Raw genomic sequence first — 21,594 nt, 5'->3', positions numbered from 1 at the left:
AGCATACCTTAGACAAGACCATCATCCCCAAGAGGAGAGTCCCTGCAGTGGCATCAGCCCTGCCCATCCAGGCGGGTCCATGCCCTGGGTGGGGCCCAGCTTGCCCAGGCCCAGCCCACCCGCACAGTGCAGACAGGGATGAGTGTCTGACCTTTCTCTTTCTCCTTCTTCTCCCACCCACAGTGGGATTTGGGTCTCATTTCTGGGCTGAAAAGCAGGGTGTGGGGTTGAACAGGAAGAGTCTCCTAAACCAGGGAAACAGAGGTGCCAGCCATGCCCCAACGGGAAGAACAGACCTCCCGAGTCCCACAGCGGAGGTCCATGTCCCAGCTCTGGCATCAGAAGCCTCTCTGAGCTTTACTGGTTAACAAGCCAGGTGAGGGCTGAGAACCAGGTCCTAGCACCCTGAGATTCCTTGTGGAACTCCAGAGAAAGGTGCCCATTTGTACGGAATGCCCATTCCCAGGAAACGGGGGAAGAGCTTGGCTCTCTCTTGCCTTCCCCCACGGTCTCACTCACAGGAGGGAAGAGAATAAAAATGGTCAAATTTTCCAAGTGCCTTGTAAGTTATAATCAGCTCCACTTCTATTTTCTCACGGGACCTAACAGAGGTTCCATTTGCTGGACTGGGGAATTTACAAAACCGAAATGGCAAGCCCAGGCTCAGAGGGCAAGCCTGTGGCAGAGACGCAATCAGAGGCCAGACCTTCGACTCCCTGCCTAGTGCTCTTTGCCTGAGGTCACAGTGTGGCATTTGTGGTGTGGCAGGAAGCCGGCTGTACCTGTAAGGACAGCAGCCACGTGGCTGTAGCCCCTACACACTGCGGAATCCACCCCCCCCCGGCTCCGTCCCCTGCATTCCCCGGGTGAGTGAATGGCAACACCACCCACCCAGTTGCCCAAACTAGAAGCTTTCCTTCCCTTCTCCACACCCCACACCCACAAATCCTGCCAAGTCTTCCTCCTTCTCAAGGATCTCTGGAATCCAGCCTCTCCTTTCAGCACCGAAGGGCACCCCCAGTCGCAGCCACTATGACCTACCTTAGACCAGCCCCCAGGCGCTCACCAGCTGTCACCCCCTTCCAGATACTTCTTAAAAGGCCAATTTGACACTCTCCTGCCTAGAACCCTCTCATGACCATCCCTTCCCCTCAGAAAAAGACTTGGCTTTGACCTTGGCTCACAGGCCCTGCTGCCCCTCCGGCCTCACCTTGGACTGTCCTCTCCATCCTCTCGGCTCCAACTCTGAACAACCTATGGCCTCCAGAACCCAGTGTGCTCCCCCTAACCTCCGGCCTGGCACAGGCTTCCCCCTCTTCTAAGCGCCCCCCACTCAATTTGCCCTTCTCTGGCCAGCTCCTTCTTGGCCTTCAGTCTCCCTTGAAGGTCACTTCCATGGAGAAGCTGTCCCCAATCTCCACCCCCAGGCTGGTTAGGGGATGAGACCCTGCTCACAGCCCCATGGCTAGCCCCTGCCTTGCCACTCCCTGCACCAAATCACATGCCATGGGTGGGTGGTCTGCCCGCTGTGAGCCTGTGGTTCTGTGCACAAAGAACTACACCTTGTTCTCAGCTGTTTCACCAGTACCAAGCACACCTGGCAAGATGATATGCATGTAATAAATGTTGAATAAATGGAAGTATGAATGAGTACCAAAGGCACCAGCTATATATTTTAAATTTCCAGTATAAAAGAATGCACCCTATTGCCAACATAACCTATTTCCCCCCTCCCCATGCCCAAATACCACCACCAAAAACTTGGGGGGGACATTGTCTCTATTAGCTTATGAAGCACCCATGGCACAACTCCGATATGGGGGTGAACCCAAAACTTAGAGAACCAAGAAGGTGGTTCTGCATGGAACAAAATTTTACATTTTCTTACCAAACTTTTCCCCATAGGAATAGATATATAAAATTAAGATGATGAAAACAATCACATTTTAGGAGGATACACCTAAGGCTACTGGGAGCACATAGGATGCCTTTCTGTACATTAGAAAGAAATATCCCCTCTGGGTGGATATGCTGCAAAATGCTTCCCCTCTGAGTAGGCCAATGAGAAAAAGGCACTCTTTGCTCTAAGCTAACACAGGCCCTGACAGAGCTCCCAAGCAGAACGTGGGTGGAATCTCAGACCCCCCAGGTCAGGTACAACTTACGCAAGGCACAAACTGTGCCATCAAATTCCATGGCCCTGGTTATAAGTCCACCCAAAGCAATGCTGGTCCCTAATGCATTGGTCAAGCCATTTTCTATCTGTATCTCAGATTCTGACGCTGGATCCCTGGGTGGCAGGGAAAATGAAAACCTTAGACCCCAAAGAATTGCTCCAAAACAAAATGGAGTATGCAAAGAAATTTAATTATATTTTCTATCACCAAGATGCTTATAGATGAGGCAGAGGGGGGAAAAGGCCAAAGTTCAAATTCTCCACTGCTACAACTCAGGCCTGGCCTCTGCAAAGGCACCCGCCTCAGCCGGGTCAGCACTAAAGCACACCTCTGCCTCCTCTAACTGTAGGAGACACTGACTCAGGAGACACCACCCTGCTTTCACTTGGGCCCACAGCCTACCCTGGGGTAAGGAGAGGAGGAAGAAATGGCTCCAACAATCAGAGACAGTTGGAATAAAAGAGTCACAATCTCTTTATGGCAAATGTTTCCACAGTAAGAAAAGGTTCACTTCAGTTATTGTATACCCACGTCAACAGGTATTTTTTCAAGCACTTATGCGTCTAGAGGTGAACTCAGTGTAGACTGGGCCTAAGAGGGGAGTTATAAAATGGGGCTTGGAAAATTGGTGTGTTTCAATGGGGACAAGTTACAGGCAATACATAATGTAAAACGGGAATCGTATCTCAGGGTCTTAGACTCTCCAGGGCTCAGCGGTACAGTCTCTCATGAAAGTCAGGCATCTCTGAGGCGATGTCTCTGTCACCAGCCAGGTTCTGCTTGAACCACCCAATGACAGGACCCAGCGGACCCAGCAGCTGTAGCATCAGCAGAAGAGACGCCACACTTACTGAGTGCCCACCGTGGCTAGATCCACATTATTTCACCTAACCCTCATGGCAACCTGGAAAGGTAGGTGTTAGAGTTCCCATTTTACAGACGTGGAAACTAAAGTCACAGAGATTAAGTAAATTAAGTTACTCAACCCAGGTTGATTTGAGTTCAAGGTTCCTCCTGTGACATCTAGCCAGTCAGGGCTCAGTGTCCCGGAAGTGTCACCATAGAAAAGGAAAGTAAACGTACCCCACTGTACTGACTTCTCTACAAGGGCTTTGTACATGCCCCTTCTTAATCCGTACCACCACCCCTTTTTACAGATGAGGAAATGAGGCTTAGAGAAGACCTGACACATGCAGAGGCAAGACATTAACCCAGGCTGAAGCACTCCTTCCACTATGCCAGGCGCCCTTCATCTGACCTCCCCGGTCCTCCCTGCCCGGTTCCCAGGGGCTTGAACTCTGCAGAGGGCACCTGTGTGCATTTTTCCCAGGTCCACTTTGCCTTCCCTTCCCAGCAGCAGACCTAGATCAGCTGTTTCTCATTTCAAAGGGCTCCTACAACACCGCAGCCCTGACTGTGCACAACTCATTAGAACCAAAACCCATCCCTATCCCCAAAAGGTGCCCTGTGTAGCTCCCCCTCCCACTGGGCAAGTACTGCCAGGAAGGAAGGGAGGTGATTCTGAGTGGGCCTATGTCCAAGATCTGGCACCTTCCACCAGAAGCAGAGAAAAACAAGTGCTGCCCAGACGAGACTTTCTACCAAACTGCACAAGCAGGAGGCCAAGTCGTGGACGTGGCTTTGGGGGAGACACGTGTCCATGTTTGCTCAGCCTGGACTGCACTCCTCGGCATTTCTCTAACACACTGGTTCTCAAACTTCTTTGAGCAACAGAAGCACATGGAGGGCTTGTTAAACTACAGATTGCTGGGCCCCTGCCCCCAGAGTAAGTCTAGGGTGGGTCCCGAAAATTTGCATTTCTAGCAAGTTCCCAGCGATGATGTTCCTGCTGGTCTGGGGTCCACACTCTGAGAACCACGGCTCTCACAGGAGGATTTCAAGCCAGCAGTGAAGTTGTCATTTATCTCGCAGGTGAAAATGGGGAAAACCCAAAAGGCAAAGAACATCTTCAAAAACCTTCCAAAAATCCCTCATTAAAAATGTAATAAAGATCATTTCCTTCTACCTGGCATCCAAGGTCCTCTAAGATCTGGCCCAGCCTAGCTCACCCCCGCATGTCCCCCCACACTGCCATGGCAGCACCCAGCATCACATCAGTCCACAGGAACCACTCACCACCCCGAGACACCCCCTCCCATCCTCACCTCCACTGAGTTGGCCATCGGGTGGGGACAATAACCCTTGCCCTAGAAAAACACAATTTACAAACTTAAGTTATTATAGGGGAAGCAGCATAATGTGTGACAAATATATACAGATGCTACTCAAGCTAATTTGTGCCAGAAAGACCCAGAAGTCCTGAACTCATCCTGCCCGTACTCTCCTCCCAGCCCCTGAAAACAGTTCCAGTGGAGATCGAGGATACTGTCACTCCCTGGGGGCTGCCAGGCCCAGGGCTATTCAGCTCCAGAGCCGCGTCAGCCACCAGAGGTTGCTGCGGGGTCTCCAAATCCCACTGGGCCTGAGAGCCCTGAAGGGTGCCAGCGTGATCCCGGTTTCTCTCCGTGGGCAGCTGCTGAGTGATGAGCCTTAATCATCTGATGAGCAAGATGATTTGGAGCTGAGAGCACACAGCAAACAGCTTCACTTCTTCATCTGGTCATTTTCCAATGGCGCTTTCGTGCTTGTTTTGTTTTGAGCTTAAGAAGAAGAGTTAGGGGGTTTCTTAATGTTCACTGAGCCACTGGGGATGAAAACACATGCATCTGGTATAAGAATTCCCTGCTAGGCCTTTAGGGTGTAGGGTTAGGTAAGAGAAAAACATCAAATAGTAATGGCTCCATCACCAAAAGAAAATAAGGAGACACAGTGCTGTCTGATGGCTATTCTCTGCAAAAAAAAGAAAAATATCCTGAATAGGATCCAGCCTCTAGACTTCCTACTAATTTAGTGAGGAATAAAGAAAAAGAAGTCAGAGAAGCAAGTTAAATGCCACCACAGGCATGCAACTGGCAAACCTCCAACTGGGGGACCTGGTTTAGTCAGTGAAAAGTGCGTCAGAGAAAAAGAGACTAAAGTAGAACCTACAGATTAAAGATGGATTTGAGACTCACCAACTTCTTGAATTTGATTCAAAAAAATGTTTTAGAAATCTGACACTGAGATTATTGGGAATTTAAACATTGACTAGATATTTGTTGATATTGAGGAACTGTCCATTTTAAAACAGGATATGGTATTCCAGCATTAAATATTAAAATGTTCACAGATGAAATATTATGATGTCTTGGATTTGCTTTAAAATAATACAGCAAAGGGGGAAGTTGGTCAGGGAGAGAAGAACAAGACTGGTCATGAATTGCTGGCTGTAGAAGCTGGGAGGGAAGTACGTGGGGTTCATCATACTATTACGGCACCTTTTGCATATATGTGAATTTTCCAAAATAAAGTTTTTAAGTAAAAGGATGCATAACGACGGCTCCCCTTTCACTTCAGCACCTTCGCTGAATGACCCCGTGCTGAGGTGGGCACGGCTGGGGTCCTCACTGCCCATCAGAAACAGGAAGAGCTAAGCATCACAGGCGCTGAGGACCTGTCACGGATCACGACGGAGAATGGGCCAAGGTGGGATGGCAACGCACACTTCTGCCCAGTCCAGGGCGCTGTCCTCTTTCCACAGATAAAATGAGTCCCTTTTCCTAACAGGTGGGCAGAGACACTTGGCAGCCCAGAAAGGTGGGTAGGTTTCACCTGAGAGATCTACTATGGGGCTCAGGGGCCAGACTCCACTCCCCAGGCAGGGAATGCTGAGCTCTCAGAATTTCTAGTTCCCAGACCAACCGGAGCACTGTGGTTGAGGGAAGACTGGGCTTGGTAGTTTGAGTGACAAGCCCTGATGGGAGTGGGAGCACCACAGAAAATACAAGACTGGTGTCATTACTCATCACCCCTTCCTGGTGAACTGAACCAGGGGGACAAACACCACCATGTCCCCCGAGGGTCAGCTTAAAACCTCCTGCCTGAGGCAGGCTGTGAGTGGAAGTGCCAAGAGCAAGACCCCCAAGGAGGAACGGACACTTGTGAATGACAATGCAGCATGCCTACAGCCAACTCACTCACAATCACATGTTACCTGAGCACCTGCCATGTGCTGGACACTGGATCAAGGGGTGGGGACATTCAGAGATGAATAAGACACAAACACTGCTCTCAAAGAATTCACAGTCTAGCACCGTGGTTCCCACACTTGGCTGCACATTAGAGTCACCAGGGGAGATTTACAAATTCTGATGCCCAGGTGGCAGCCAACCAATCAGATCAGGATGGGGCGTGGGGCGGGCATCACTGTTTTTCAAAGATCCCCTGTAATTACAATATGCAGCAAAGCCTGGGAACCTCTAGTCCATCAGGAACGAGAACATGAGGTAGAAAATAACAAACAGCATTCAAGAATCCATGACATGCTGAAGAGCAAGACATAACTCTAGCAGGGAGATCAGGGAGGACCCAAGGCAGAGCTGGCTCAAAGCAGGGCTTGATGGGCAAGCTACACCGTCATTGACTCTGCAGGCCCCATTTCTGCCCTCCCACTGGGGTGTGGGAGGAGGCCGTGGGACTACAGAAGGAGGAGGGACCTGCTCCCTCCAGGGCTTCCTGTCGCTCCCTGAGGGTTGCCTGACAGCCCCTGATCCCTGTGGGCGCACCCAACAACATCGCACCTCACCTCTGAGACCCCAGACCCCAGCGTCCCTTCCTCAGAACACCGAGTGTCAGCTCCATGCCCGCAGTCCCCAGCTTCTAACTGTGATCATCCCAACCGGCTGCCTTGGCCCCTGGCCCCAGGGCGGCGCTGCTTCCTGCAGCTGCTACACCAGCCGCCTGGGTGGTACCCTCCACCCTTTCAGTTACCTAGTTACCAACCTTAGGCCTTGTTAACAATTCCTTATAATAAATCCTCTGACTCCTCATAAATGAGAACTTTCTCTGTCTCCACTTCAGACACCACTGAGAAGCCCGGGAGATGAGGCTATAAATAATAACAACTTGAGCAACTGTCTGGTACAGCCATCTCCCTAAAAAGGAAACACAAAACCTCAAATGCATGCCCTTCACCCAGGCTGAGACATGCTCCAGCCATGGCAGCCAGGATGGTGGGAACCGTTTTCAAAGTGTGATGAGGGTACTGAAAGATAACTTTCTCTGCCATTTACGGAGCACCACTGTGGGTCGCACACGGAGCTAGGCACCTGACGTGGATGAACTTTTGTATTTATAACAACCTGTAGGACAGGTGTTGTTATCCCATTTTAAAGAAAAGCACTTGGAAGCTCAACAAGGCCAACCAACTTGCCCAGGAGAGCTGAGCCGGCCTGTGGCTGAGCCGAGACTGGACACGTGCTAAGTGTGGCCCCATCCTGTGCCACTCGGCCTTTGTTCACGGGTGTGAGTAGCTGAAAACCGGCCTGCAGCCCAGGGTGGGGGCGTGAGGATGGGCCATCTCCTGCACAAGTGCGGGGACTCCAGACGTGTCATCGCTAGAGCAGACGCTCAAGAACTGCACAGGCAGAAACCCAGAAGAAAAACCCTACATCTAAGATTTCTGAGGAACAGAAATCTGCACGGTATATGGAACCCAGTCAAGTCATCTCGTTGTTCTTTTCTCACAAAAAGAAAAAAATTTCTCCTGTCATCTGAGTCAGCAAACGGCTGTATCTCCCAAGGTATTGAATCTCTGTGACCAGATTGCTTCTCCAGGCTGAACTCCAACACTTTTTGTTGCCTATTAATCATCAGGGGCTACAACTGATTCAAGAGCCATCTGGGTTTCCCTTAGGAAAACTTGAAAAACTGCTCATTAGAGGGAGGGGAGTGGGGCGGTAGAGACAGCTCCAGACAGGGAATTAGGAGCCCTGGGTTCTAATGTCACTCTGCCTGAGACTTGCTAAATAACTCTGAGCCTCAGTTTCCCCATTGATCAGTTGCAAGGACAAGAGTACAGCATGGAACAGGATGGTTTCTCCTTGTTTCTAGAAGCGAAGTTTCTGAAGGACTCTCCCATTTTTCTTCCAGTTTGACAAAGAAGGTACAAAGAAAATCCACAAAGTCTTCTAACTCAGAATGATTTCAGGAGGGATCACCAGGACAAGGAAAAAGGCTTGCTGACTGAGAGGGGCAGAGTATGCCACCCACAGACAGAGGATGTGCAAAAATTTTAAGTACGGTTAAATAACAACGAGCAATGACACCAGGCTCCAAAGAAGGAGGTATTCCTTGAATGATTCACAAAGTTCTTTGGAGTGTTTGAAGGAATTAAACCTTGGAGCCAGGTATTTGAGTTTGGGGCTATTCTGGGCTTGGATAAACGGGAATGTTCAACAGGACAGCATAAACCCCAGGAGAAGGGACTGTGCAGAAATCACTGATCACGCACTCCAGGGGGCAGGACCGCGCCGTCCAGTGCTCGCTGGGACTCAGGAACGCACCTGGCACACAGGTGAATGGTGCATGGGGAGAGGATATGCAGGCACACAGGTGAACGGTGCATGGGGAGGGGATGGGCAGGCACACAGGTGAACGGTATGTGGGGAGGGGATGGGCAGGCACACAGGTGAATGGTGCATGGGGAGAGGATGTGCAGGTACACAGGTGAATGGTGCATGGGGAGGGGATGGGCAGGCACACAGGTGAACGGTATGTGGGGAGGGGATGGGCAGGCACACAGGTGAATGGTGCATGGGGAGAGGATATGCAGGCACACAGGTGAACGGTGCATGGGGAGGGGATGGGCAGGCACACAGGTGAACGGTATGTGGGGAGGGGATGGGCAGGCACACAGGTGAATGGTGCATGGGGAGGGGATGGGCAGGCACACAGGTGAATGGTGCATGGGGAGGGGATGTGCAGGCACACAGGTGAATGGTGCATGGGGAGGGGATGGGCAGGCACACAGGTGAACGGTATGTGGGGAGGGGATGGGCAGGCACACAGGTGAATGGTGCATGGGGAGAGGATGTGCAGGCACACAGGTGAATGGTGTGTGGGGAGGGGATGGGCAGGCACACAGGTGAATGGTGCATGGGGAGGGGATGTGCAGGCACACAGGTGAATGGTGCATGGGGAGGGGATGGGCAGGCACACAGGTGAATGGTGCATGGGGAGAGGATGTGCAGGCACACAGGTGAACGGTATGTGGGGAGGGGATGGGCAGGCACACAGGTGAATGGTGCATGGGGAGAGGATGTGCAGGCACACAGGTGAATGGTGTGTGGGGAGGGGATGGGCAGGCACACAGGTGAATGGTGCATGGGGAGAGGATGTGCAGGCACACAGGTGAATGGTGCATGGGGAGAGGATGTGCAGGCACACAGGTGAACGGTATGTGGGGAGAGGATGTGCAGGCTGGGACTCATCTTGCCACTATTTTCCCTGCTCCCTACCACCTCTGCGAGGAGTGATGTAAAATAAAAATCAGAAGCGTTAGAGGAGGAAGGGACCTCAGCAGCCACTAGCCGGTCACCTCTCTGAGCTGTTTCTTCATCTGGTCAACAGGGATGACGATAATGACATCGACTTCAAAAGATACTGTGGAGACGGAACAAGCGGCACAGCAAACATAGCAATGACAAATTAGGGCCAATTACATCCTCACCGCATTTGCTCTTTCATTCCTATGGTAAACACTGTTTTAGCCTCTCATATGATGGGGAAGAAATCAAAACCTAGAGGAGATGAAGGCTTATCTAAGACCACTCAAGGGGCAGAAGAAGACAAAGGAAACCAGAAACAGACTGCAAGATGAAGTCAGCACCCTGCCACAGGCTGGAGCCCACCCACAGATGATCAAAAGGACCCTGAAACACAACCACCACAGCGGTGGAGAAGCCGGGCCTTCTCGCTCCCGCCTCAAAGCTCAATCCGGGATCCTCCTAGACGTGAGGGTCCAACCAGAGCCACAGCCTGGCCCTCCCAGCCGCCTGGACAGCGTCAAGGGGAAGGTTCAGAGCACTGCAGGGGCAGCTTGCTCCTGGCGTCTGTCCCTGACCCTCTGGCATGAAAGCCATCCTAGGATCCATGTGACACGTGACAGCTGATCTGTTCACAGCCAACCAGCAACAAATCTCCCCAGGGAGGCAACGTTTGGACACTTGGACGCCAGGCCCGCTGTGCAGGCGGTGCCTCTGTGTGAGGGAGGGTGGGACAAAACAGGGTAGCTTGAAGCACGGAACGAGATAACATTTATTACCATAAATTAAAAGAGATTATGAATAAATGAAGGTTGTCATGAAATTTAATTTTAATGGTTTGATAATTAAGCAAAAAACACAGTAATTATCATATCTTAATTTTCCAGTAAATTTGGCACTGGCATCATTATATTTTCTTGAGAAAGTTCACACTGTTTCACTCAAAAGAGACTTCTACTGTTTCTGGTCATCTTTTGAAATTGGATGAGGAGGAATGCCCAATCCCGGGGGACATAGCCTAAAGAACTGTAGATAACTCCTGTGGAGAGGTATGGGTGGTAACTGGGCAGCCCTGCGTTCCAATTTGAACTAACTGCATGACCGTTGGTAACTTTTGAGCTCCCTTACTCATATGCAAAAATGGGCACATTGCCCACACCTTGAAGAACTGTCGTGAGGATTAAAGAAGCTAATGCACGAGAAAATGGTGTCTTGCGTTACACCACCTCTCAGATAAAAATGAATGTTACTACGGGCATCTAGCTGCAAGATTGGGGGACAACATCTTGAATGTCACAACTGACGGTATAGAGTCCCAGAAAATGTAATCACTACAGACCAAGGACCACAAATTGTGTTTGGCCAAAGTGAAGTTAACTAATGGCCCTTAATTACAGAATTGATGCATCAACCATGCCACAGAAACTCACAAGCTGAGAGGAGAGTCACTAATTTCCAAAGGACCTTTTAAAGAAGAGATTAGGAAGGTAGAGAGGTACTTTCAACATCCATTTGCTGAAACGCTGTACTTTAAATTATAAGATTACAAAGATATCTCTAAGAAACACATGACAAGAGCGGAATTTCCAGTTTAAGAACTCGGATATGTAGTTTGTGAAGAACTCTTTCACGTCGCTCTTTGCATATGCCGTTCCTAGGGCAGGCTGTTCCTCCACCTGGGTTGCTGTTCCCTTGCTCTCCAGCCCTAGATGACTCCGACTTGTCTGTCTTGTTCCATATTAACATCACTTCTTCCCGGAAGCCTCCCCAGCACCTCCTCACTCTGTCTGGTTGGGTTGCTCCCTACATGCTTTCAATTCCCCTCACAGCACATGACAATCGCCTGTTCGTGCGCCTTCCTTCCACACCAAAACCTCAGTGCTGTGAGGACACAGGCAGTACCACCTTCACTCACTGTCTCACCTCCTGGCAGGGCCTGGCACCTGCCCAATACTCAGGTAGTATTTGTTGAGTGAATTAATGAACATCTTGGAAGCCAAAGACCCAGTTTGCTTCCCCGCCCCACCCTTTCTCCTGCCGGCCTTTACACTTGACCGTGGACTTCACAGTGCTGGCTACAACTTACCTAAGGCTGCGCAGAGCAGAAGAGAGAAGGGAACAGATCTTGGTTTTACCCCCCAGCCCTGCTCCAGCCCATCTTAAATCGCCATTCCAAGCACAGCCATGCCGTCAGACAGACGTGGGTCCCACTAAGTGACTTTGATCAACTTCGTTTACTTATCAGTAAAATGCAGACAAATCTCCTACATGAGAGGATCTGAGGCTTGCATTGCCCAAACTCTTCCAAACACACGGGGCTCAGTGACTCTGACTCCCGTCCTTTCTTCCCCTGGGAAGCACGATGCTCCTCCTTTCTGCTCCTGAGGACATATTTCTCTTGTATTGGGCAATTGAGATCACCCCTTTCTACCACGAGGGAGGGAGAGAGGCCGGCACCTCAACAATCTAATTGGAGTTGGTCCCTCTCTTGAACCGCAGGCCACCTTTAAAAGGAAGTCAAACGCCTCTTGACCCAGGAATGCCGAGGTTCTGTAAAGAGCAGCGTCAAAGCCACGTTGATTCCAGGAATATGGCTTTTCATTTGAGACTCGGCTGAGCCATCTCCAGCAGAAAGCATTGTTCCTCTGCCCACTTCTATGGCAGCAGTAAGAACATTGCCTGCCACACCTGGGATGTGCACGTACCCACACCCACACCCACACGGTAGACAGACTGAACTGGAGTCTGAGGACCACCCGTCCCTCCTCAGAGTGGCACGCCTGGGCAGAGGGAAGCCTTCTTCAGCACCTCAGCACCCAGCAAAGCCTGAGGTGCAGTGGGGATGGGTCCTCACGGCAGAAGGGGAGAGCTGGGAAAGGGGTCGAGGTCAGGACTCAGGGAAGAGACAGGGCACTGGGGAGACAGGGCCTGGATGTACAGGGACAGTGTTCATGGCCAAGTTCTGCAAGGTGCTTCCCAGCACTGCCAGGTAAAGTACAAGCACCTGTGCTTCCTCTACCAGAACTGCTCCATGAGAACCAAAGAACTGTGACCTCCTCCACGGAGCAGAGCATGTATCTGATCCAGAGAAGGCCGGGAAGGCCAGAGAGGTTCGGAGAGGGAACGGGAGTGATTCCTTGCATCCCCGCAAACACCGGGGCTCCTGGCAGTCACCACTGGGTTAGTGGGGACAAGATGACTTCCCAGACAAATGTAACGTCATGACCTCTGTTTTATCCCCACCCCAGGACAGCAAAATGCCCCCAACAGGCAGGAAATGCGGGGCCGCCCCAGCTGCATGAGACTCTCCTCATGCTGTGTTGTTACTCCCTGGATAGGAGGGGTCCTTAATTATTCATCCTGGCACTGCTGGAACCTGATGAAGGTACCACAAAGCAAGTTCTTGAAGTACCAATATTTACTGAATGAATATTTTATGAATGAATAAAAAATGTGTGAGTTACGAGCATTGAGAAATGAGAATTTAAGTAAAAAGCTTAACAACAAAGAAGCCTGAAGCACACAACTAAATTGTGATTATTTACGAATGCAATCATTAACATCATTCACCCTTCCATTGCCAAGAATGATTCAAGCTTAGAACAAAGCTTGGCAGTTTATAATTTTTTAAAAATAGGTTTTGTACTTGTGTCACAAGAAGACTAGATTTATGTCTAGGTAGGCTAGACATAAATGTAGATGTAGGCTCTACGCCTCTAGATGTAGGCTCTCGGGCTATATCAAAACATCTAGACAAGACAGACAAGGCAGAGAGTAGACAGTTTCCTTCACAGTTTGGACAACAGCACTGGGCCCAGGCAGCTTCCAGTTAAGCTGCTGACTTAGACCCCAAGGATGCATCAGCACCCTAGGAAAGAGCCTGTCCTTATGCCCAGGAGCCAGACACATTCACCTGCAGCTGCCACAGCCTCTATGCAGGAGGAGCATATGACCCCCACACACATACCAACACCCACAGGGTGAGTCCTCTGCAGGGGACTAGAGCACTGAGATCTCAGGAGGGAGTGTTTTCTTCCCCTCAGAGGAAGGCCATAAATGCTCCCCAAGCCACTGGACTCCTAGCTTCCACCTATCAGTCCAAAAGAGTCCTGCAATGGGGCTACAGGGCCCGACTTTGCATCCATATGTCATTAACAACAATCATATTACATAGCAATACTCTGGAAGCAACCTCACAGTGGATTACCATGGAAATGCATAAAGTGGTGTATTCATGCAACAAAATATAAATAGCAGCCAAAATGAAAGAACCAGATTTATGTTTAGCTCCAAAGCATACTGCTGATTTAAAGTTAATAAAAAGACATATATGATATGGAAACACTTACGTTGTTAAAAAAAAACTCTCAAAATAATGTCTGGCTGTGGCTATAAGTAAATACAATAAAAGTAGTAAAACATGGTGTGAATAATGCCATTGCCTCCAAGACACAGACTCTCCCTGAGGAGGAAGGGAAGAGAAAGCAAGCTGGGCAGGAGTTGGATAAGGGAGTAGGGCTTAGCTCTCTTTTCATTTGCGTATTTTTTCTAACACTTTCTCATGAAAATTTTCAAATATAAAGTTGAAAGAATTTTTCACCCTACAGGCCCATTGGTAGATTCCATTAACGTTTTACTCTATTTGCCTTATCACTTAGTCTATCCATCTTTCCATCCTCTACCCATCCATGCGTCTTGTTTTTTCAGGCCTCCTAAAGACTATTGCAGATACCATGCACTCCCCCACATCCTTCAGTGTGCATATCATTAGTTAGAGTTCAACATTTGATTATAGTTTCTCTTTTGACGTAAAACTTACAGTGAAACGCACAAATCTTAAGTACCCATTTGCTGAATTTTAACAAATGCAAACACCTGTGTAACCGATGCCCAAATATCACATTATACAACGCAACTATCACCTAGAAAATCCCCTTGTGCCCTTCCCTGGTCAAAGCCCACCCCAACCTCTCCAGAGGCAACCAATGTTCTGCTTTTTCCATCACAGCCTAGTTTTGCCCATTATGGAATTTCAGACAAATGGAATCACACAGCACATGCTCTTCTGGGTAAGGCTCCCTTCACTCAGCATGAAGTTCCTGAGATTCGCTCATGTTGGTGTGTGTATCGGGAACTTGTTAGTTTCTGTTACAGAGTACTATTCCATTTGTAGGAAAATGCTACCATTTGTTGATCCATTCTCCTATGATGGACACCTGGGCTTTTTCTGATTTTTGGCCAGGAACATTCTCACATAGGTCTTTTTGTGAGCACACATTTAAATTTTTCTTGAATACATAACCAGAGTTGGAATTGCTGGACGAAGAGTAGGTATATGTTTAGTTTTATAAGAAACTCCCAGACCTTCTTCAAAAGTGGTTGCACTATTTTATATTCCCACCAAAGCATGAGAGTTCCTCACGGAGATTCAGTGTTGCCTGTGTTTTATTTTAATCACTCTAATGGATATGTAGTGGTAACACATTGTGGTTTAAATTTGCATTTCCCCCACTGATTAATGACGTTAATCCTAACTATTTTTTTTAACATTTTATTTCCTTAAAATAAAAGAGACAGAGAAAGACAAAGACAGACAGGGAGAGACAGGGAGAGAGAGAGAGAGATCTGGAGCAAATATAGCAAAATGCTTAAATCTGTGACACAGGTATGCTTGTTTCTAAATTATTTCCTACATGTTTGAAGTATTTTACAATTAAAAATAAAAATCATATTTTATCTGTATCTTATTCCATCTATAAGGGTATGCCCCTGACATCCAAGCTGGGCTTGGAGGCACAGCTTCTGGTCCAGGGAAAGGCCCAGCAGGGAGTGGGCTGGGGCCTGGGGAAGGGGCCCTGCCACAGCAGAAGAGCATCTTCCCTAATTCACCGAGCTCTACCTGCCTTGGGACATGCCCTAGTGGTCCTGGCTTTGCTCCTGGTCAGCTCTTAATTCTGACTTAGCTCCTGCTGGACGAGGCCACATCCCATAGCGGACCCTGTGCCAGGGCTTGGTGGTGCCACCTCTCTTTGCCCTCCAGGGACTGGGATTGGGTGACGCTGCACCTCTCCCAAAGGTCTAAGGTTGGCCTGGCTTTTTGTGGCATTAATTCCTCCAAGGAATCTCCTATTGGTATTGATATACAGACCCCAAATAAACACCCAGTATGCCCAGATCCAGCTTTCTTAAGAATTTAAAAGTGAAGGTCTTGCCCAGATGTCTCAGCATCCTCAGGTGTGGTGTCTGAAAGCACACGCCACTGCTTGCTTAGACGGACACCATTCGGTTTTACCCTGACTCTTTACCCTTGGCTCTAATTTGAAACCACTTCAGATTCTTTCACCAAACTTGGATAATGACTATGATGTCTCTGCCAGGGCGACGAGACTGCCCATCCTCTGAGGTCTGAGGGTGGATTATTTCAGCACCTCCCCAGTGGGGTGATGAAAGCAGGGAGAGGAAGCAGGTGGGGGCATAGGGACACTCACCGCTGGCACTCGCCGGCGTGCAGGATGAGCTCTTCATTGTTCCGGGCGCTGACTGTCAGCTCGTGCTCCATGGAGTTGAAGACATCCAGGAGCAGGTGGCACTGCCGGGTACTGCGTTGAAAAGACAAAGGGAAGTTCAGAATCTTTTGACAAGCCAAAGAGGAGAGTGACTTTGCCTTTTTCTCCTCCCCAAAGATTTTCCAGTATTTGAGGATGTCAGAAGTAGGATTTATCAACATGTCAAGTTCCCCTGAACATAAAGGATTACTGAGACTCATTCTGAACAAAACTGTAAACTCTAAAAAGTGAGTTTGGACATTGAGGTCCTCCTTGGTCCTGGGGACACATGCTTACAACCCAGCTGTGCCCTTTACAAACCAAGTGACCTTGGGAAGGTAATTCGAGTTCTCCAAGCCTCATGTATGTGAGGACTAGAATACTTGACCCATAAGTCAGATAAACAGTGGGGAGGCCCTTGGCAAACAGTCATTCAATAAATGCTATGTCCGAGTCACCATCCCAGCAGCAAGTGTTCTACAGGTACCAGGCAAGGTGCCAGGCACTGGCCAATGGAGAGCCGTGTCAGAGTCATTTGTGCACACAGCTACCGCGAGTTCTTGTAGAGACTACACCTCACTCCTCTGGAAGACATTGTAGGTTTACTCACTCACCACCCATTTGAAACCTCCACCCCTTTGTTTTCTCTACTATAGACGGTAAAAAGTAAAGTACTCAAGTTCCCATCACCTCTGCTCCAACACGGTCCATGGAACAAAGTTCTAGCCAATAAGAATAGGCTTCTGGAGACTTTCCATCCCAAATAAGAAGACAAGGCCTTGAGAGGAGAAGGCGTTCACCCTTCAGCCTCTCTTTCGACCTTTCCTTCCTCCCTAGAGATGAGTCCGATGCCAAGAACCTCAGCAACTCTTTGGGGGTGATGAGGACAAATGCTGCAGACTGCGGCTGGCAGAGGGGCGGCCAGGAGGGGTCTAGGAAACGACGACACCTTCAGCAGCTGAAGCAGCCCCACACTGCCTGCTGTCCACTAGACTCATCAGCTACATGCACAAAACAAAAAGCCAACAGCACACGCTTCATTTGTGCTAGTCACCATTTGTTAGGTTTCCAGTACAGCTGAATGTTTGCCTAAAACTAACACAGTATCCCAAATATCACAAGTATCACAGCTGGAGCATGGCAGTAATCTATAAGTGTTTGCTGATCTAAACAGGACAGTTGTACCCATGACAGAAGCAGACACAGAGGGCAGCAACAGAGGCAGAAGCCACTCTTCTTGGAGGAGCAGGGTAAGTAGTTTTTCACACACACACACACAAAAAGACTCAGAAAAGGATTTGTGTTCTGGGTCATTTTCAGTTTAGCGTGACTTCAAAACAGGAGCCGCCAAAGGGCACCTGAATTCTCACACATGTTTCTCGAAGTGTGACGACGCAGGGCTTTGCTGGTTGTTAAGGAAAGGGGACGAGGACTCACACCCCCGTGCCCGGGCCGCCTGCACTTTGTCGTTTCATCACAATAGCGCTAGGAGGTGGGCCTCCCTAGACCCATTTACAGGTGAAGAAAGTGAGGCTCAGTAGATGACGAAAAATGCTGGCAAGATGACAGACTCAAGACTCAGAACTCAAAATCCCGTCATTTTCACAGGAAATGATGGCACATATTCCAAATCCAAACCCCGTCCCCTGTTCTTTCCAGAGACGTGAACTGAGGAGGAGAGGGGTGCAGTAACTTGGCCAGGGGTTCACACATGCAAAAATCAGACACCATCAAAAGGCCACGGGGCGTCTGTGCAACATCAATTTTTCAAAATGTGTACGTGTAACCTATTGACAAGGGAGGAAGGTAGAGCAGCAGCTTTGCTGTTCCTGCTGCAGGCGGCTCTTGGATGCTGCACGACACACGTCTGCAGAAGAGCAGGTTCACATTGGTCGATTCTGGGTTCTCCGGGTGGGGATGTCTTCCCCCGAGGCTCAGCACTTGGAAAATATTCATTAGCTCTGACAGCTGCCTGCAAGAGCCCTCTTCACTCAGCTCACAGAGAAATGAGCTTTCAAGAATGAAGGTCTATTCCGCCTTTGTCATAACTTCATGAAACCTCTAATCACAGCAAAATCTTTCATCAGGAAAGGGAATTTGTAAAACATTTATCAGAAGAGGAAAATTGAAGTGATTTTTTAAAGCAGGGAAGAAAAGGTTCAAATATATGTTGTTTTCACTCTCAGAATATAGGAGTTGGAAAATTGCATGGGAATGAACGACATCAATACATAATACTTTGTGTCTTCTGTTTTTTCTGACTCACTCTCTGAGTGTGGGGGTGTCTTGATCTGGTGTTCTCTTCCTTCCAATTGTTGACATTATGATATATTGGTGGATCTTTGCTTTCTATCTATTATTCATAAATTAATTCCTTTTCCCAAAATGCAGTAGTATTTTGTGCCCACCATAATGTTATTTACTCTGTGTATCTTTCCATAACACTCTGGATGATTTTCTTTTAAGTTTTATGCTCTATTTGAACATATAGTTTACTTTTAATTCTTGCTTGCTTTTGTTTTTGTTTTTTTTTCTGGATCCATCTTTCTGAAGTACAAGGAAACCCAGGAAAGCTTCCTGGAAGAACTAGATCAGAGCAAGTCTTTGAAAGACAGATCCATTTGCCTGGTTTAGGGCAGAGGAGGGCACAAAGGCCCAGCAGCAGGGGAGAATCTGGAGTAAGGTTGGGGGAGGGAGGCAAGGCTGCCAGGAGGAAAGGAGATGCACGTTCTGGGCAAAGAGAGCAGTGCATGTGAAACCACCTCGATGTAGTTAGTACACACTATTTCCTCTGCCCAGAATTAGGAATTGCATTAACTGATTCATCTAACAAAGATAAATGTCTACTGAGTACCTGCTGTGTGCCAGGTACTGTTCTAGGCCCTTGCGATATGGAAGTGAACATATCCATATCCATAGGGGATACGGAAGAAAAAACAGGATCTCTGCTTTCAAGGAAATCACACTCTTGTGAGCATAGAGGGCTGGGAAAGATGAGACGAATTAAAAAAAAGGAAAAAACATTTAGTCATATTTCATAAAATAGGGAAAAATAGGTTCAAAAAGGTTGCTGAATAGAGGGTTAAGACACTCACCCACACACAAAATCAATAACATTCCTAAAAAGCAATTAAAAACAATTACAAAATAAAATTTTTGAGAAAATATATTTACAATAGCAATGTATCTAGGAATAAACCTAACAAAATGTATGAAGGATATTTATAGAGAAAATTCTAAAGTTTTTGGAATGATATTAAATAAGATGAATAAATACAGAGATGTGTTATGTTGAAGGATGGGAAAACTTAATATTTTTAAAGAAGTCACTTCTTTCCAAATTTACATAAATTCAATGCAACTCAAAAAAAATCCCAACAGAGTTTTGGTTTTGGTCAAAGTTGACATGCTGATTCTAAAATTTACATATAAGAGCAAAGGGCCAAGAATATGGAAAACAAAGATGAAAATGACTTTTGGAAGGGATGTGGCCAACCAGATACCAAGAATTGTTATAAAAGTGTAATAATGAAGGAAGTAGTACTAGGGCCATGATAGATAAATACATCAATGAAAGAAAAAACAGCACAGAAGCAGATCCATGAATACAGAGGAATCAGATATATGACCACGGCAGCAGTGATGATAATATGAAGAAGATTTAATAAATGTTGCTAGTAAAAATGGTTATGCAGACAGAAAGAAAATGCTATCCCTACCTCACACCATGAACAAAAGTGAATTCCAAATATATTGAATAACTAAATGTAAAAATAAATACTTAAAATCCTTTAAAAGAAAAAACAGGTGAACAGTTTACAACCTTGAAAGAGAAAAAGATTTCTCAAATGAATTCCAGACATACAATATATAAAGTGACCTTCAACAACAGTACCAAGGACACAATGGAGAAAGGACAGTCTCTTCAATAAATTAGGGATCAACTGGATGTTCACATGCTGAAGAACGAAATTGGACCCTTCTAACACCTTATACAAAAATCAACTCAAAATGGATTAAAGACTTCAATGTAAGACCTGAAACTGTACAACTACTAGAAGAAAACAGGGGAAAAGCTTCTTGACATTGGGGTCTGGGCAATGAGTTTTTTGGATATGACCCCAAAAGCACAAGCAACAAAAGAAAAATAAAGTGGGACTGTATCAAACTAAAAACCTTCTGCAGAGCAAAGGAAGTAATCAACAGAGTGAAAAGGCAACCTAAAGAAGAGGAGAAAACACCTGGAAACCATATATCTGATAAGGAGTTAATATCCAAAATATAGAAGGAACTCAAACAACTCAATAGCAAAAAAACAAATAACTCAATTTAAAAAAGTAACAAATTGGGCCGGCCCGGTGGCTTAGCGGTTAAGTGTGTGCGCGCTCCGATACTGGTGCCCCGGGTTCGGATCCCGGGCGCGCACCGACGCACCACTTCTCTGGCCATGCTGAGGCCGCATCCCACATACAGCAACTAGGAGGATGTGCAACTATGACATACAACTATCTACTGGGGCTTTGGGGAAGAAAAAAAGGAGGAGGATTGGCAATAGGAGCTATTGGTAATTGCTCAGAGCCGGTCTTGCTCAGCAAAAAGAGGAGGATTAGCACGGATGTTAGCTAAGGGCTGATCTCCCTCACACACACACAAAAAAAACTAGCAAAGGACTTGAATAGACATTTCTCAAAAGAAGACATGCCAACGGCCAATAGGTATATGAAAAGATGCTCAACATCACTAATCATCAGGAAAATGCAAACCACAATGACATACCACCTCACACCTGTTAGAATGGCTATTCTCAAACAGACACTAACAAGTATTGGCCAGGATATGGAGAAAACGGAACCCTGGTACACTGTTTATGGTAATGTAAATTGATATAGCCATTATGGAAAACAATATAGAGGTTCTTCAAAAAATCAGAATAGAACTACCATATGATCCAACAATATCACTTCTCTCTATCTATCCAAAGGAAATGAAGTAAGTATCTTGAAGAGATATCTGCCCTCCCATGTTCATTGCAGCATTACTCACAATAGCCAAAACAAAGAAAAAATCTAAGTGTCCATCAATGGATGAATGATAAAGAACACATGGTGTATATATATACATATATACCATGTGTGTACATATACACATACACACAATGGAATATTTTGCAGCCTTAAAAAAGAAGGAAATTCTGCCATTTGTGGCAATGAGGATGAACCTGGAGGACATGCTAAGTGAAATAACCCAGACACAGAAAGACAAATACTGCAGGATTTCACTTATATGTGAAATCTAAAAAAGCTTAACTCATAGAAGCACAGAATAGAATGGTGGTTGCCAGAAGCTAGGGGAGTCAGGAAAATGAGGAGAATGGTCAAAGGGTACGAACTTTCAGTGAGGCAGGATGAATAAGTTCTGGGGACCTAATATATAGCATGGTAACTATAG

The 21,594-nt window shown here is 47.4% G+C and overlaps 1 protein-coding gene across 5 annotated transcripts in view; it reads right to left on the bottom strand.

Moving 5' to 3' along the window:
• The window catches only part of TRAPPC9 (trafficking protein particle complex subunit 9), a 645,618-nt gene that overhangs the window by 218,524 nt on the left and 405,500 nt on the right, over positions 1-21,594 (bottom strand). For all 5 annotated transcript variants that reach the window (XM_087447411.1, XM_014788024.2, XM_087447413.1 and 2 more), the window contains one exon: positions 16,090-16,200. In XM_087447411.1, the coding sequence (XP_087303537.1) occupies positions 16,090-16,200 (111 nt within the window). The remainder of the gene's footprint in view (positions 1-16,089; positions 16,201-21,594) is intronic.

Source organism: Ceratotherium simum, chromosome 23 (assembly GCF_057802395.1).
Source record: "Ceratotherium simum simum isolate JZ-2026a chromosome 23, ASM5780239v1, whole genome shotgun sequence".
NCBI lineage: Eukaryota > Metazoa > Chordata > Mammalia > Perissodactyla > Rhinocerotidae > Ceratotherium > Ceratotherium simum.
This window is presented reverse-complemented; position numbering and strand designations above follow the sequence as displayed.